Source organism: Myotis myotis, unplaced genomic scaffold (assembly GCF_014108235.1).
Source record: "Myotis myotis isolate mMyoMyo1 unplaced genomic scaffold, mMyoMyo1.p scaffold_m19_p_5, whole genome shotgun sequence".
Taxonomy (NCBI): domain Eukaryota; kingdom Metazoa; phylum Chordata; class Mammalia; order Chiroptera; family Vespertilionidae; genus Myotis; species Myotis myotis.
In genome coordinates this window covers 78,800,003-78,818,174 of record NW_023416357.1, presented here as the reverse complement: position 1 = coordinate 78,818,174, position 18,172 = coordinate 78,800,003, and the positions used below count along the sequence as shown (strand labels likewise).

At 41.4% G+C, this 18,172-nt stretch overlaps 1 protein-coding gene across 1 annotated transcript in view; it reads left to right on the top strand.

Annotated features, from left to right (window-relative positions):
- Positions 1-6,065: 6,065 nt before the first annotated feature.
- Positions 6,066-18,172, top strand: part of FBN2 (fibrillin 2) — a 258,987-nt gene continuing 246,880 nt past the window's right edge. The window contains exons 1-4 of the mRNA XM_036310847.1: positions 6,066-6,881; positions 7,648-7,730; positions 12,235-12,333; positions 15,081-15,176. Of these exons, the coding sequence (XP_036166740.1) occupies positions 6,631-6,881; positions 7,648-7,730; positions 12,235-12,333; positions 15,081-15,176 (529 nt within the window). The 5' untranslated portion in view covers positions 6,066-6,630. The remainder of the gene's footprint in view (positions 6,882-7,647; positions 7,731-12,234; positions 12,334-15,080; positions 15,177-18,172) is intronic.

The window sequence follows — 18,172 nt, the reverse complement described above, 5'->3', positions numbered from 1 at the left end:
CATGCAATTGACTGAGGTACTCTTATTTTATCCCTTATGTGTTAAATAGAAGAAAATATACATATGGTAAAAAATTTAAATGGGGTTGGGGTAACGAGAGTGGTATGGAAAGATCTAAAATAATATGCAAATATCAGCAAATCTGATGTCTTCAAAATCACTAAGCAGTTATATGAATAATTTACAAAGTAAATCACTCAGCTTCTTGAATCCTTTTGTAATTTGGGCAAATTTTTAGTCATTATTTCTGCAAGTAGTTTTTTAGCAGCTCTATACTCTTCCCCTTTTTCTGAGATTCTGATGACCAAATGTTAAATTTTGTGTTATACTCTCACAGGTTCTTGAAACTCTGTTTATTTGTTTGTTTTAATCTATTTTTTCTTTGTTGTTCAGTTTGGGAAATTTCTATTATTCTACTTTCAAGTTCATTGGTTCTTTTCTCTGTCCTCTTCATTTTGCTGTTAATCCCATCTTCAGGCTTTAAAATTTTGATTATTGTATTTTTCACTTCTGAAATTTCTATTTAGTTCTTCTTTATATCGTCTATTTCTCTGCTGAGGCTTTCTACTTTTTTCTTTTTTTTTTTTAAAGTTTTTTTTTTTTTTAAATATATTTTATTGAGTTTTTACAGAGAGGAAAGGAGAGAGATAGAGAGTTAGAAACATCGATGAGAGAGAAACATCGATCAGCTGCCTCCTGCACACTCCCCACTGGGGATGTGCCCGCAACCAAGGTACATGCCCTTGACCGGAATCAAACCTGGGACCCTTCAGTCCGCAGGCCGACGCTCTATCCACTGAGCCAAACCGGTTTTGGCTCTACTTTTTTCTTTTTGTTTCATGCATGTTCACAAGTGCTCATTGAAACATTTTTATCATGGCTGCTTTAAAATCATTGCCAGGCAATTCTAATACCTGTGTCATCTCAACATTGATGAGTTAGATTTTCTTTTCTTATTTAAGTTGAGATTTTCCTGGTTCTTGGTAGTATGATGAGTAATTTTTTATTATGTTTGGTCATTATGTTATGAGACTTTGGATCATATTTAAGTCACCTGTTTTAGCAGCCTCCTCTGGCACTATGCAGAGGGGTGGGGAAAAGGGGTGCTGCCTTGTTACTCCTAGATAGCAGTAAAAGTTCAAGTTCAGCCTCTGTTGACACACTTGGAGTGTGAGGAGCACCATTGCTAAGCAGGGGAGGACGTACCAACTGCCTTCTAAATCTCTGCTGTATTACCCTGGCTACTCCCCATGTGGCTCCCCATGGCTTCCCAAGACACCATGGGACGAACAATGATAAAAGCACTGACCCCTCTACTAGAGCTCCTCTGATAGCATCCCAATAGACAGGGTACTTCATTACTGTTAGGTGGGAGTGGCAACCCAGGTTCTCCACTCACACCATATTTCAGTAAGTATATAAAATAGTATTAGAAAATATGATATTGTCACACCTCCACAAATTGAACATACATCCTTAATATCCAATAGCCCCACAGATTGCCTCAAAACTATAAATTTACACCTCTGTTTAAATCAAAATCCCAAATAAGGCACAGACATAGCATTTGGTTGTTGGACCAAAGCAGTTCCCTTTCCTTCTCTCTACCCATGTCATTTATTTGAAGGAAATTGCTTCTGTGTTATTTCCCAAATTCTAGATCTGGTTGATTATAATCATAGGTATCATTTAATATATGTCACTATCCTCCATAGTTCCTAGAAACTGATAGTTCAATAAAAATGCATTACATTCAGGTTCATATATATATATATATTTTTGACACAGATTTCATAGGTGGTTCTGTGTGCCTCCTATTGTACCACTTAAGTAGATATACAATTCTGGTTGTTCTGCTTTTCAGAAATTGACTATCAGTAGGTTTTGGTGGTAACAGCTTGAATCATTCATTTAAAAGTTCCCTATTGACTGACCTCTTAATGCAGGATTTCTAAATGACTGATATTTTGGACCAGATAATCTTTGATATAGAAGAATGTCCTATATAGGGGACTCTGCATTGTAGAATATTTAGCAGCATCCCTGCTAGCCTTAATTCTCTCTCACACATACACCATACCATTTTGTTGTGACAATAAAAAATGTCTCCAAATATTATCAAATGCCCCCCTGGGAGAAAGTGGCCCCCAGTTGAGAATCATTGACTTAATAGTTTTAGCAATCATTGATAACTGTTGCCTAGGTCCATTATTTTAATTAGATTTTGTAGTCATGATTTTTCTAATTCTATCATTTCTGTATTCACAACTCTTTGTGTGTTGTTGTTTTTTAAAGAAATACTTTCTCTGAGTCTGTCCAGCAAAGGAAGGATAAGGTTTTGATTATTTTATTTATCAGTGTTTCTAGAACAATTAGCTGTACCCAACAACCTCCAAAAGTGATCAATTAAGTTTCTGTTTGAAGTACCATTGGGAACTCTTGAATATTTACACATTTCATTTATTTCAATCCTTGGCAGTATTTTTTTAAGCCCAAGTTTTCCCATCTTTGGTCAGTGGGATCTTTTTCAAGTAGTTCTAGTTTCCTTTCAACATGATCCTAATCACTGATAATTTCCTTGCTTTCAAGTATGACAGTATAGATAGTCCAGACTCATCTTACATATTTTCTGTCCTAGCCCTGAAATCATACACTTACTCAAGAAGCCCTCATTTATTTTACTGGGAAATGGTATTTAGGGACCACAATCTGGGCACAATGGGTGTGTATTGTTTTTGGGTTGTCACTACTTCCAGGTTTTTTCAATGTGTTGGGCCAGGAAATGCATATATTTTTTGAAAGACAAAGTTAAGTTCTGATTCCATATTGACATTTTAACTCAATTTAAGGTTACAATGTTTTTAATTTTTATTTTATATTTAGTCTTTCAATTATACTGAAATCATGATTTCTAATATCAGTTTTTCTCTCCCCATCCCTCCCTCTTTCTCTTTCTCTTTTTCTTTCTTCCTCTTTCTTCCTCTTCCTCTTCCTCTTCCCACCTCCTCCCTCTCACATTACCCCCCATTTAATGCAAGTTCAGACTTCTTTGTGTTTTATTTTTTTCTTAGGTTATATCCTACTAAAGATGTACAGTCAAAATATTGTGTTTCAATATCACTTTAATTATTCTCTGGTTTTGCCACCAGTGTAATAAACAGGTTCATTTGTTTTAGTTTTTTTTTTCAATTTTAGGTATTGCCCTTTTAAAATTTAATTTTAATATAATATATACATGGGCTCAAAGTCAGAACAGTAAAACACAGCATGTTTAGAAAGGGACAGCTCTATCACCATCTCTTCCTCCATGTCCTTCCCCTTCTCTAAGATAACATACAATTAGCAATGTCCTTCACCTTGCATAAAATTTTTTTATTGTGATAAAATATACATTATATAAAATTACCATTTTTAACCATATTTAAGCATACAATTCAGAGGCATTAAGTACATTAAATATATTATCATAATTTCCAGAACTTTTCATCATCCTAAATGGAAACACTGTACCCACTAAACAATTATTCTTCATTCCATTCTTCTCCTTTATTATTTTTTTTTTTAAAAAAAAATATATATATTGATTTTAAAGAGGAAGAGGAGGGAGAGAGAGATAGAAACATCATTGATGAGAGAATCATTGATCAGCTGCTTCCTGCTGAGCCCCCACTGGGGACCAAGCCTGCAATCTGGGCATGTGCCCTGACCAGGAATCCAACCACGACCTCTTGGTTCATAGGTTGATGCTCAACCACTGAGCCATGCTGGTTGGGCTCCCCGTTTATTCTTTCTGTCTCAATGGATTTACCTATACTAGCTGCACCTTGCTTTTTTTCATTGAATTGTATATTCTAGAGATCACTCCATAGGAGTATACAGAGATCCTCATTCATTTTTTACAGCTTAATCCATTGAATGGGTTAAGCTATGTACATTCAACTAATTCCTTATTGATGGGAAATTTGTGCTCCTAATCTATTACTACAGTGCTTCAGTGAACAGACTAATGTGTTCATCATTTCTTTTTTTTTCCTTGCATATCTTTGAAATAGATTTTTTAAAGTGGAATTGGTGAATCAAAAGATAAATGCATATGCAATTTTAGAACATTTGCATCTTATGTGATAGGAATGAACAATGAAACAATTTCAGTATTAAATGAAAGCCTATTTAACATGGTTAAATGTTTTTAAGAATATGATTACAACACTAACCCAGGGGATAGTTACTTTAGCACTTTTGATTAACATAACTTCAACTGAATGAAAAATACTTCTCTTGCTGTCTTTAATTTCTTTGTATTTAAACAAATAGATGTCCCACATGAAATTATGTGACTCCTACCTTTTTCTTATGCCTTGTGAGAATATTGTAAGAAGGGATACTACCTTAAGACCCTTTGTCCGACTACATTGGGAAAATAACGCAGGGAGTTATGCCAATTCTCAGAGAACTTTGGCTGCCAAATAGCACATCTGGGCTATCCAGGCCAGGAAAAAAAATTTTGTGTATACATATCTTTAAAGTACGGTTCTCTAGGCCTGAATAATCCAGACGTTGCTCTCTTGTACTGTTTCCTAAACTGTGCTTGAATGGTCAGTCCTAGTTTTCAGGGGTGTTGATTTCTAATTATGAAATGCCACCGACTGGGAGACTACTAGGATTTCGCAGAGACCTCATGAAAGCTGGTGCACAAAGGAAGACCCCAAAGGCGGGTGAGTGCAAAGGCAGCTCTAAGGGTTCAGAGGGCAAGTCGCCAGCCTGAATGAACCAATTGCTAGGGTTTAATAATTAATCAGGAGTCCAAGCCAGGAAATAAGGATATGCCCCAAGACCCATTTACCCGCCCTGCGTCCCCCGCCCCTCCACCCCCTCTACTCCTTCCCCTATGCACACACTTCAGGGGCTCTAACTCCTTCCTGGCTGCAAACCCAGGCAGAGCCTTGCCCGGGGTCACCCTGAGGTACATCCCCTGCGCTGACTCCCTGGGACCTCGGTGCGGGCAGGCTGCCTAGGCCCCCCTGCGGCCGCCTGTTCTTTTTGGAGCCGGAGGGCGGCGATTTTCAATCTGGAAACACCCAGCCCCTCTTTGGGTCCCTCGGACTGACGCTACTCCCTTTGGGAAGGTGGGGGTGGGACGATGATAGGGAAGGCCTAGCCTTCTCGGATTGAGGTTGCAGACAACGCCGTGCTGGTCTCTATCCCTGCTTGGCTGCGAATTCTCGCACCCTGGGTCCGGGTCCGGGTCCCAGCGGGAGGAACAGTTCTCATTCTTAAACTTGTGGCGTCTGCCCGGTCGGTTAGTTCAGCTGCTGATCTAGGGAGCCAAGCACTTGTAGAGACCCTCCCTGGTCCGCCGCCCGGCAAGGGCGAGGGGGAGGGGAAGGGGCTGCTGCCTCCTTTCCCAAATCCGGTCCCTAACCGCCCCCTCCCCCGTCGTCTGCTCGCTTTGTACAGGCAGTCAAAACAGAGCTAGCGGCCAATTGAGGGGGACGGGAAGCAAAGCCGACTACAACCTCGCCCCCTCCAGCCGGCCCCCCAGCCCCCTCCAACCGGCCCAACGGCCCGCTCCTTCTGGCCCCCTGGCCTTCCCTCCTCTTTCTCACTTCTCTCCTCGCCCTAACCTCGCCCCCATCCCCCGCTCATTTCCTCTCGTACCCCGGCTCGCCAGCCCCTCTTTCCAAGCCCCTCTTCCAGCCCTGGCCTTCCTCTCCGGCTTGCCCCCCCTTCTCCCCAATCTCAGTCCTCTCTCCTCCCTTCATCCTACCCCCTTCCTTCCTCTTCCCCTCCCCCAGGCCCTAGCTCCCCTTGTTCCTCCCCACCCAGTCGCCCCCTGACTCTGTCCCCGCCCACTCTGCGCCGGCCCCTGGGTCGGGGCTGCGCCCCACGTGTGGACGGCTGCGCTCCAGCCCCCACTGACAGCCACCGCCCGCCGGCCCGCCCCGCGCCCCGCCTCGCCTCAAAACCCCCGCGCCGCGCCCTCGCCGGCCGCATCTTTCCCCGAGTCCAGCCTCCCGCCCTTCCTCTCACCGGCGGCTCGCCCGGCCCCGCGCACCCCAGCCCGGTCCTCAGCCGCCGCAGGCGCGTCGCAGCCCCGCGGGACTCCGGGCGAGCGGGGAGCAGAGCCTCCTCTTTTGGGGGCTACTTTTAATTTGCTGGCCGGCTTCTTTCTGGTTACTTTTGCAGCTTGCCAGGATCTGTGCCGGGAGCGCACGGGAATCCGCCGAGCCGCTGCGCGCAGGCCCTTTTTTTTTCTTTTGAGGTCCGCTTTCTTTGTAACTTTACGCCGCGGCTGCTCGGGTTACTTTTGTAATTTCCCGCCCCCGCCCGCCGGCGGTCCTGGAGTCGCTCGAGGCCGTGGCCCGGGGGATGCAACGTGGACCGCGCGGGGCTGCCGGCCGCACCGCAGCCGCGCTTCGCCGCCCGCTGCGCTAGAGCTCGCGCCCCACCGTCAGCGAAGGGGCCGGCGCGCGGCCCGGGGCTCCCGGTAGAGCTGGGAGCCCGAGCCCAAGAGCGTCCCGGGAACCGACGAAGGGCTTGCTAGACGCTGACTTTTTTCGGGCCGCGCGGATTTTGTCTTTGAGCGCTCCCTCTCCGCGGACCAGGGTCCGCGCGCTCTCAGCGCCCGCGATGGGGAGACGGCGGCGGCAGTGTCTCCAGCCCTACTTCGTGTGGCTGGGCTGCGTGGCGCTCTGGGCGCAGGGCACGGCTGGCCAGCCCCAGCCTCCACCGCCCAAGCCGCCCGGTCCCCAGCCGCAGCAACAGGTCCGACCCGCAGCGACAGGCTCCGAAGGCGGGTTCGCGGTGCCTGAGTACCGGGAGGAGGGCGCCGTGGTGGCCAGCCGCGTCCGCAGGCGAGGACAACAGGACGTGCTTCGAGGGTAGGTGGGCAGCCCGCACCAGGGGAACCTCGGCTTGGCAGCTTTCCATCCTCCCCCTCCCCTGATCTAGTTCGGTGGCTAGAGCTGCGGCCCCCTCCACCAGGCGACTCCGAAGACTTTCAGGAACGCCGCCCTCTTTTCCTCTGCTGTCCGCGCGGGCCTCCCTGGGTGCGGTTGGGCGGCAGATGGGTCGTAGGCCCCCGGGTGCGTATCGCAGAGCGTCTGCGGAGCCCAAGGTGCAGGAACAGGTTTCGAATGTCGGGAGGAAGGAGCGCTTGAGCCCACCGCGCCGGGTCTGGTGGAGTCAGCCTGCTCTCCCCACCGTCGGGGGCGCCGCTCCCGAGCCTTTTGTTTGAGGACGCGTGCGGGGCTTACAGTTCACCCTAATCAAGAACCCAAGCGCTCCACCTTTCGACGCCTCTTCCTTGACACGTCGGGGCCAAAGGAACAGTTGATCAGGAGGGACAAGGGCAAGGATTTTTGAAACGGAATGTTCCCTTTGTTCTCTGCATCCGGAGGCTAGAATAGTAGCAAATTATATGTTCCATGTTTCTTTTCCCTTTAAAAAGGCAGCAACAGAGGGAAGATGAAAGGCAATGTTTAGACGTTGCTGGCCTCCCCATTCCTGGGACTAGTCCATCTCTTTCCACATCTGCGCCCCAAACATTTGAAGGGTAGTTTGGGTTTGTTTGTTATCCTGAAACCTACTCTGTTAGGGCTTTGCCTATGAATACCGCTAATGTGTTATTGCACCCCTCCATCGCAGGCCCAACGTGTGCGGATCCAGGTTCCACTCCTACTGCTGTCCTGGATGGAAGACGCTACCTGGAGGAAACCAATGCATTGTCCGTGAGTGCTTGGCTGGGTTCGCAGCTTGGGGTAGCACTCTAAGGCCCCTTCTCAGGGTGGGACCTCTTGCATTTAGTCTTTTGGATACGTAGTTGCATTTAGAATCCAGTGGCCACATAGCATGATAATTAGGATGTGGCCCTGTTTGAATGGTGGGGAAGAAGCAGCCGGTTTGCATCAGCTTAGATTTCACTTATAGACTCTGCTGAAGGGCAATAATGATAAAGGTTTCAAAGATACTTGGAAGTTTTATCTATGTCTATTAATACAAACTGATGGGAAAGCACAGCAATTCCCTTGATAAATCAAAACCACTTTTTTCCTAAGAGTCCAGATAAGACCACAATGTGGTTATGTAAATTAACCGGTTTTTGACTCTGCATGAGGTTTAGGCCTTAGGAAGATCAAGCTTTCTTAAGCCTTTGTACAAAACCACTTCATTGTATCTGATTTCATCTCAACAGCCACACAACATAGATATGAAAGGAGCAAATTTAACACTTGACCCAGGTTAACAAAATTATTAAAAGGGAGAACTCTTCCAAATGGCTTGACTTTTTTTTTATTTTTTGGAAGACATTTAGATTTAGGATTTACAGACCAAAAATACCATCGTCTACTGTATATTTTCAGAGTGTGAACCTTAGAACTTTACCAGTCCTGCATATCTGACCTTAAAAGCTTTGATTATTTTATTCAGTTTCCAAAGTGTACACCCAGCTCTACAAGTTCTGATTGGAGAGGTTACTAGTTGTCAGCCTCACAGTGATGGACTGTGGATGTCCTATTTCACGTGCCTGTGAATTGTGAGTTGAAGTGTGACCCACTTTCCCCTGTGTGTTTAGACAGCACAGCCACATTTGTCTTGTTGGGAGGAGAGCCAGGCATCATAGACAGTGTATTCATTTAGGCCCGATCCTGACTTTAGATTGACCTTGATGTTCTCCAGGGAATAGATAATTATGCAACTGTGAACAGAGAAAAAGGGCAAGCCACACTAGCCAAGGGATAATAAGGATATAGTGGCATCTCTGACTCTATATTTATTGGTTTTGTGGGATTGAGATAGACTCTTAATTTTTTTTCAGTACAGTTTTTAAAGAACAAAATCTCAAGCGTTGTGGAGACATTTTAAAAAATAATTTTTCTACCCTAAAAATCCCACAACTCCAGTAAAGAGGCAAAACTAGGAAACAACAATTGTGTTCTTTAAGGCAGTTCATAAATATTTAAAGTAAACCCTCTGATGATAAGCCTTAGCTTTTATTAAAAAGAAAGAGAGGTGTATGGCATCTTTTCTCTCCAACACAGAAGCCATATATGTGAGGCATTTATGGAGGGTGCATTTACTCTTTCAGGCCAGTAGGGCATTACCATGTCTGCTTTAAACTTACATGGTTTCTAGAATCCTAACACAGCTAACAGTCACTCACCACACACCTGCCGTACTAGCTGGGAGTGACTGAGGCACTGCGGAAAGTCTGACTCACTAAATGTAATGAATGTGACTGCCATTATTGAGTTGGAGAGCAGCCGAGGAGAAGGGATTGGTTTATGGTACGTGTTGAAAATCTGTAAAGTCAGATTTTATTGGATCAGCGTGGAATGGGAATTCCAGAGAACAGAGCCTTCCAGAATATTTACAGTAGGAAATATATATATATATATATATATATATATATATATATATATATTCCTCTGAGTGTCAGCTTTAAATACTTTTGGTCTTTGAATAACACTGTGCACTTTACTTGTTTAGAAGATCAGTTTTAGAAATCTCAGAGTAACATTTAATATTGTAGACTGCATTTCTACTACTTGAAATATTTAGGTGCTTATGAAATACACTGGAAAGTACATGGGTCATGAATCTATAAAAGGCATATACTTGAAATGATCTTTATATATCCAAGAAAGATTTGCTATACTTATGTCAAGAGGTATCTACAAAAATATTTATTAGTGCATTTAGAAAATATTAAAAGTACCAAGAATATAAAATAGTGCACAAAATAAAGGGAGGGAGAATGTAATGCCTTTATAGTCTTTTATATGGGTCGCACCTAAATTTTAACTTCTAATATTTCTGCACTAAATTCAGTAGTCCAATTATTTCAACATTTAAGATGAGAATATATGGAGGTATTAACCAACTTGAAATCACTATAAAATCAAAATCAAGAATTTTGATTCCAGGATTCTCTGATGATAATACATTTCTTTTTCTATTTATTGAATTTTCATTATTTTACCAAAGAAAACCTCTGAGGAAACTTACAAAAAGAGAATAAGTAAAATACAAATAGAAAATGAGGACCAAATATTAATTTTCTCATACATTTGTACATCACCATTCTTTCTCTATAGAAAGATACTAAAATGTCAACTTCTAGAATTTTAATGTTTGGCCTTGACTAGGCTTCATGAGGAAAAGAAGATATTAAAAGTAAAACATTCCTCAAACTACTGGAAATCTATTGCATTTTTATTTTAGTCTCTGTGTTTCTTTGTTATTGTTCTTAATTGTGGCCTGCAAAGATCACTGAAGTACTTCCAAGCTTCCATATATTTGTTTCCAAAGGGATGGAATTGACTTTCTCACTTTCCATTTGTTTTTTAAAATCTTGTTAGAACATGAAGCAATGGAAAAGTTTGCTTATTAATTTATTTATTGGGAAATTATGTTATAAAGGCCATTTTGATCAGTGGAATGCCAATGGGAAGGGGTTGGCCCAGAAACATAGCCTTTGAGACCTGAAGAGAGATGAGAACACTCCAATGTAATCCTTTGGTTTTATTTTACCAATGAGGAAATTAAACCCAAAGAAGCTGTATTTTCTCCCCTCCCCACGGGTGCAGTGGGTCAGGGGCAGAACAAGAACTCAACTTCAGACCTCCTACATACAATATACGCTTTACTGTGCCATGCATCTTCTCCCAACATCACTGAAATCCCAACACCCAGGTCTTCTCTCCCTCTCCCTGTAGTATTTTTGGATCTCATGGTTTTTGTGTGATTATGGAAGGGACAAAAATTTAGGTGAGGAGCATTCTTGCTTCTCAGTGGCTCACAGATATAGTGGACAAGCTTGTGGCCATGACATGGATCTGTCTGAGGATAATCAACCTCCAGCCAATCAGGCTCTCTCTGGGCTTAGGACCTGGGTAGGAATAGTTTGTATTCACCTAAGCCTAGACTACATGTCTGCCTGCTGGGGATGAGGGGGCTTTGAAATAAAATAATATTTTAATGAACATTTTTTCATTAGACAGTTTTTGGTGATCAGAACTCTAGTACATTTTAAGAATGGTCAACTTCATGGTAGGAACCATGTTCTTGCCTAAAATCAGTTTTCTATTTTCACACCATGATCTATGACATTTTCATTTATAGGGAATATTAATGGAAATGTTGGTGATATAATGTGGACGTCAAAAGGCAATTTAGAGAAGAAAAACTGTTATTAAGTTAGTTTGCTTCTATAGAACACACCCTTATCGTTACTGGGGTTCTCCGATCTATTTGAAACTTGTGGGATCCCTCTCTAGCAGAAGACATATATGCACATTGGCATAAATGTTTATAGCTAGTTTCAGGGTATTCCCAGACTCTCTCTCCTCTTCTTGTCTTCATGCACCCAGTCATGGAGCATTAAAGCACATAGTGTTTGTACACAAAGAGAGAATTCAGTTGTGGGTATAGAGATAAATCTTTCCGCTCCTAAATGAACTGACTCTAAATATGGGAGAGGCTTTCCATTTGAATGTGCTCAGCTAATGATTTTGAGGATCCATGGTATGTGCCTATCATTCTTTGCTGTGATGACCTTCATACCTTGGAGGTCACAGCTGCAGGAGGCTTTGACTCTCCCTCCATCAAAATGTCGCAGCAGCTTCTCTGAGCAGCAGGAATAGGCTAGGTTGTGTAGATAATATGGGAGAAGAAAGGCTGGAGGAAGGACAGAAGGAATTATTAAGGGAATAAAGATTGATGATGGTGCAGGTCAGATACCAGCCGGGAAGGAATGTGCATTGAACCCCTGGGGCTTGGCCAAGTCATTAGGGCCTGGAGTCTCTGGCTCAGCCAATTTCACATTCCCTGTCTCCTATGAAGGTCCCTTACAGAGTGGGTTGTATTTTCCGAGAGTATGCAGGACCTCTGGGTTTCATCAACCCTCCCAGCTTCCTACTAGGACCAAGACTGTCTTCTCATGGTAAATTCTACATATAAACTCTGACTTGTAGAAAAGACAACCTGTGTATAGGAGAGTTCAACAATTAGAAATATGGAACTTGAAATAGCTTCATTTGTTTGCACCTTATGATATTTGTTCTCATGTCTACAATGGGTAATTTGATTGCATATCTGAAATTAGACATTACATATCGCATATTTTATATTTTAGTTTTCCAAATTTATTGTTTTTAACTATAGCTTTCTTGTGTTGTAAACCATGGTTTATTACCTAATTATTCATTTATTTCCCTACTGTGCTTTCTACAGCAATATGTAGAAATAGTTGTGGAGATGGATTTTGTTCCCGTCCTAACATGTGTACTTGTTCCAGTGGCCAAATATCACCGACCTGTGGATCAAAATCAAGTATGTTTCTTGTGTGACCTTATTTACTGCATTATCCTTAAGCTTTTGAGTAAATTCTAAATGTCCTTTTCAATGAGACTATAAATCCATGATTATTTTCCTCACTAGCTACGTCTGGTTTAATCTTTGGAGTTAGTCTTGGGTGATAGATTTCTGATCCAGAGGCTATGTGTCTGTGCAGTAAAAGAGCCTGGATTCAATGGAGAAGTGACTCTTTGTGAATAATAGCTATTATTTACTGTGTTTTTACAATGTGCCTAGTGTTTGACTGTATCACTTATTTAATCCTCACACGGACACTATGAGATACTATTGTTACCCCATTTTACAGAGAAGGAGATTGAAACACACATAAGTAACTTGCCCAAAGTAACAGATTTGAATTCAGATATTCTGAAGCCTAAACCTATAGACTCAAACCCTAGGCTCTATTTATTGCCTTGCTTAACTCCTGTGGCTCATATCCTGTTTTGTGGGTTAACTAAAGGGGAAGGATCAAAAGATTGAGGAGAGAACAAATATTTATTATTTACTGACCAGATGCTTCACATATATTAACTTACTTTGCTTTACACATATTAACTCCCAACAGCTCTGTAAGATCACTGTAACAGTGGACTAAGATTGTATTTAGAAAGTGTTGGGTCTTTAAGTCCCAGGTTAATCTTTTAGGCAGTGTTTAAGATAGCATTATAACAAGGAGGAAGCTGGTATTGTTTATTTAACTGCTCAATAATTAAATACATCTTTATGTCTGCCTTAAAGTAGTGTGAACTTGTTACACTTTTAACATTTTTCTCCACAAAATTTCCCCAAGTAAAGGTAATAGAAAATCCCAATGATTTAGTAATATAAGATTCAAGATTCATGTAAGAATTGTCATTGTCTTTCTGATTAAAACTCTAATTTCACTTTCTTTGAAAATAATCTGTCATTGTCACAGCCTTTTAAAGCCTATTACTCAGAATTCATCGAGACTTTTTAGCAAATTTCCTGTACACTTATCCCGAACATTCCTTGTCTGATTGCCTGGAAGAAACCCTTGCCTGTATCTTCATTATCCTATTTTCTTATTTTTATCATATATGCCCTCAGCAAAAAACCCAATCCTGAAGAAATTTTACCTAATTCCTCTACCTGGGTAGCTGAATAATCCCTGGCCCACCCTCGGTTTACGGTATATAATTGAGTAGGGAATCCATGAATTAGTCATTTAGTCTTGACTAATACTATCAACCTTTCCATCACAAACTTTTCTACTCTTTCTAGTCTTTATCCTGCTCCACCTTCCTAAAGTATTAATCACCATTAATCACTATCTTCTTGAAGCGCTTTCCTTTCCCTTCACTTATCAGTGGCCTACAATCCTCCTTTTCTTAGTTGTTATTTTTTAGTCTCCTTTCTGTATCTCCTTCATTAGCCTTTCATTTAATGTTTGGTATTCCCAAGAGGTCTGTCCTCTGTGGATGAACTCATTTATATATATAAATGTACTACCAAGATGTTCCTAACTCATAATTATCTCTGGAGTAGATCCTTCCACTGGGCCTTATATTCACATGTTCCATTTATCTATTCAACGTCTCCACCTGAATGCATCTGAAACTTGGTCACATGAAACTGTTGATTCATTACTGACCACAGTCTACTTCTTCCATAGTTTTTCTTGCCTCAGCAAATGGCACTACCATCCACACAGTAATTAAGCAACTGCTTCTCTTTTTCTCACATCAACTCTTTTTAAGAAGACCTACCAGTTCTACTGGAAAGTATTATCTGAAATCCATCTTCTTTCCATCACCACTGCTACCAAGTGGTTCAATCCACCCTCACCTCTCACCTGGACTATTGCAGTAACCTCTTGATGCTTTCCCTAGCTTCTACTCTTGCCCTCATTAAATCCATTCTCTGCAAAGCAGCTAAAGTAATCTTTTAAAAATATAAATCATCACCTTATTGTCTTATTTGTATCCTTTTGATGATTCCCAGTTGAATTTGGGATAATGCAAATGCTTCTATGGCACAGGAAGCCTTGCATTATCTAGCTGACGGCTTCTCTAAGGTTTTCTCTTCCCAACCGTCCTCTTTATAATCATGTGAACCTTTTAGTTCTTCAGAGGAAACCTTTTATTATCCTAAGACCTTTTGGTTTGGTGGGCCCTCTCCCCGTGAGGTTCCTCCTTGGTACTTCTCATGCGTGGCTCATTCTAGTCCTTCAGAATTCAGTTTAATGTTGCATCAGAGTGGCCTCATCTGGTTCCTGTGTCGAGGTACCTTCTGGCTCCAAACTGTTCTCCTTTACAACACAGTTTCCTTCAGAGAACTTATCACAATTTATAATGACATCATGGTATTTGTTTTCTTGTGTTTTGTCTATTTCCCATGGAAATGGAAGCTCCATGAGAGTAGATACCAAGACCATCATGATAGCAGGGCACTGACCACATATGGCAGGTACTTAGCCCCTGCATTCTGAACAGTTACACTGTCTCCTGCATCTTGGAAACTACACTACTAGTTACCTTATATTTATTTCCTTTCACACTGAAAGTATAATATATCTTAAACATGTACTTAATAACATATGTTGTAACAGATACGTTCATTTGTGCACTTACTACAAATATATACAGATCTGCTTGGGGTATAACATTTTCATTGACTTGAATATTTGGTATAGTTCTATAACTCACAGATACTATGATTTTGACCATTCATATTATTGTAATTTTTGTTGTCCTTTGCAGTTCAGCAGTGCAGCGTTAGATGCATGAATGGTGGGACCTGTGCAGAAGACCATTGCCAGTGCCAGAAGGGATATATTGGAACTTACTGTGGACAACGTAAGGAACATTAGCATAGACTTGATTTAGTAGAAATTATGAGATTTAGTAGGTATTTCATACTAAGTCATAATGTAAGGTCTTGTGAAGCCCATGATCCTTTAAAAAAGTAATTTTATGTAGTAAGCATACTTTACAACTGAATTTCGAAATTTTATCTACAGGGTTTTTTTCTGACTTTTAAATAATTTTTGCATTGTGTAGTATTGATGTTGTTGAATACCACTAGTGCTTTATCAAATTTGACACACGTCACCAATAAATATTGTTTCTTTTTATCTCCATAAAATTGGTATACCTTTCTGAAAAAATAGTGGTTTTCTTTTTTTTTTTTTTTTAATATATTTTTATTGATTTTTTACAGAGAGGAAGGGAGAGAGATAGAGAGTTAGAAACAACGATGAGAGAGAAACATCAATCAGCTGCCTCCTGCACTCCCCACTGGGGATGTGCCCGCAACTCAGGTACATGCCCTTGACCGGAATCGAACCTGGGACCTTTCAGTCCGCAGGCCGACGCTCTATCCACTGAGCCAAACCGGTTTTGGCAATAGTGGTTTTCTTTGCTTCGATATTTCTCTCTCTCTCTCTCTCTCTCTCTCTCTCTCTCTCTCTCTATATATATATATATATATATATATATACACACACACACACACATATATTATACACACACACATACACATATTTCTATTTCTATTTATATGTGTATATATATGTGTGTGTGTGTGTGTGTGTGTGTGTGTGTGTGTGTGTATGTCTATATAATCATATATATGATTTTTTTAGGATTTCCCAAAATTAAACCTTGGAGAGCCAATCTTATAAATTGTCCTTTGCTCAAAATATATTTAATTATATAATACCATAGTACAGGGTTGTGAAATGATTTTTTAGAAATTAGATGTCATCACCCTAGCTGGTTTGGCTCAATGGGTAGAGCCTGCAGACTGAAAGGTCTTGGGCTCGATTCCTGTCGAGGGCACATGCCTTTGCGGGCTTGATCCCCAGTAGGGGGTATGCAGGAGGCAGCCGATCAATGATTCTCATATTGATGTTTCTATCTTTCTCTCTCCCTCTCCCTTCCTCTCTGACATCAATAAAACATTTAAAAAATAAATTAGATGTCATTATGAAAGAGGGAACTTTAATCCAGCAAAGCTCTTATCTTCAATCACTGGAGAATATCCTGTACTAATCAAGAAATAATATTTTGGCAAAGATGTAAAGATTGTAGCTCCTGGATTGTGACACATCACTGGGGAATATTTTAGGTTAGTACTTCCCAAATTGTGGGACTCTTATGGGAAGGACATGACATGAAAGAAAGCTGAATCATAAATTGTAAGAAAGTCCCTATTTACTTCATTTGCATTTCATCAGATTCAGACTCTGGTTTTGCTGTTGCTAATCTTTAAGGCCTCCCTAAGAATTGCTCATAAGCTTTTTAAACATAAAATAGACTGAGTCTTAGATGTGCAAGGATATCTAGCTTCTTTTAAATTAAATTAATTTTAATTTGTTGCAGTTAAAATTTTAAATTGTAGTAAAATGTATATAACTTAAACATTTCCATTTTAACCATTTTTAGTTATACAGTTTAGTAGCATTAAGCACATTCACATTGTTGTGCAGTCATCACCACCATCCATCTACAGCCCCTTTTTTCTTGTTGCTGAACTAAAACTGTGTACCCATTAAACAGTAACTCCCCATTTCTCTCTCACCCTAGCTCCTGGCAGCCACCATTCTACTTTCTGTCTCTATGAATTTGACTACTCAAAGTACCTCATATAATTATGATCATATAGTACTTGTTATTTTGTGACTAGCTTACTTTACTTAGCATAATTTTGTTCATGGTTCACCCTATTATAGTATACTAGAGGCCTGGTGCACAAAATTAGTGCAGGGGGGGGCCCTCAGCCTAGCCTGCACCCTCTTGCAATCCAGGACCCCTTGGGGGATGTCCGACTGCCGGTTTAGGCCTGATCCCGCAATTGGACATCTCTCTCGCAATCCAGGACTGCTGGCTCCTAACTGTTCACCTGCCTGCCTGCCTGATTGCCCCTAAACCCTCTGTCTGCCTACCTCATCACCCCTAACCACTCACCTGCCTGCCTGATCACCCCAACCACTCTGCATGCCTGCCTCATCGTCCCTAACCCCTTTGCATGCCTGCCTCATCACCCCTAACCACTCACCTGCCTGCCTGATCGCCCCTAACCACTTTCCTGCCTGCCTGATCTCCTCTAACCATCTCTGCCTCGGCCCCTGCCACCATGGCTTTGTGCAGAAGGACGTCTGGAATGACGTCCTGAGGGTCGTTTGGCTGTCTGGTCTAATTAGCATATTACACTTTTATTATTATAGATATCAGAAGTTCCTTCCCTTTAAGGCTGAATAGTATTCCATTTTATGTATATAGCATATTTTGTTTATGAATTTTTCCATCAATGGACACATGAGGTGCTTCCATATTTTTGTTATTGTGAATAATGCTGCTGTGAACATGAGTATACAAACATCCATTTGAGCCTCTGCTTTCAGTTCTACTGGGTATACTAGTACATCCATAAGTGGAATTACTGGATCATGTGGTAGTTCTATTTTTAATTTTGTGAGGAGCTGCAATACTGTTTTCCATGGTGGCTGCACCATTTTACATTCCCATCAGCAATTGCACAAGGGTTCCAATTTCTCCACACCCTGGCCAACACTGTTCTTTCTGTGGGTGTTTTTCAATGATAAGCATCCTAATAGATAGGAAGTGATATCTCCTTGTGGTTGTTAAAGTTATTTTTAAGATTGTCTTCAAGTTAGGGTGATTATAGTTTTCTGCTTATAAGTGCTATAAAGTTTTCTTTGAAGATCATTTCAAGTAAGTAGTGAATCAATTTCAAGAAAAATATTCTGTTAAGAGGAGGATTAGGCCAACATTTTCTATAAAAGTTAGATAGTAAATATTTTAGACTTCATGGTCTCATGACCAACTAC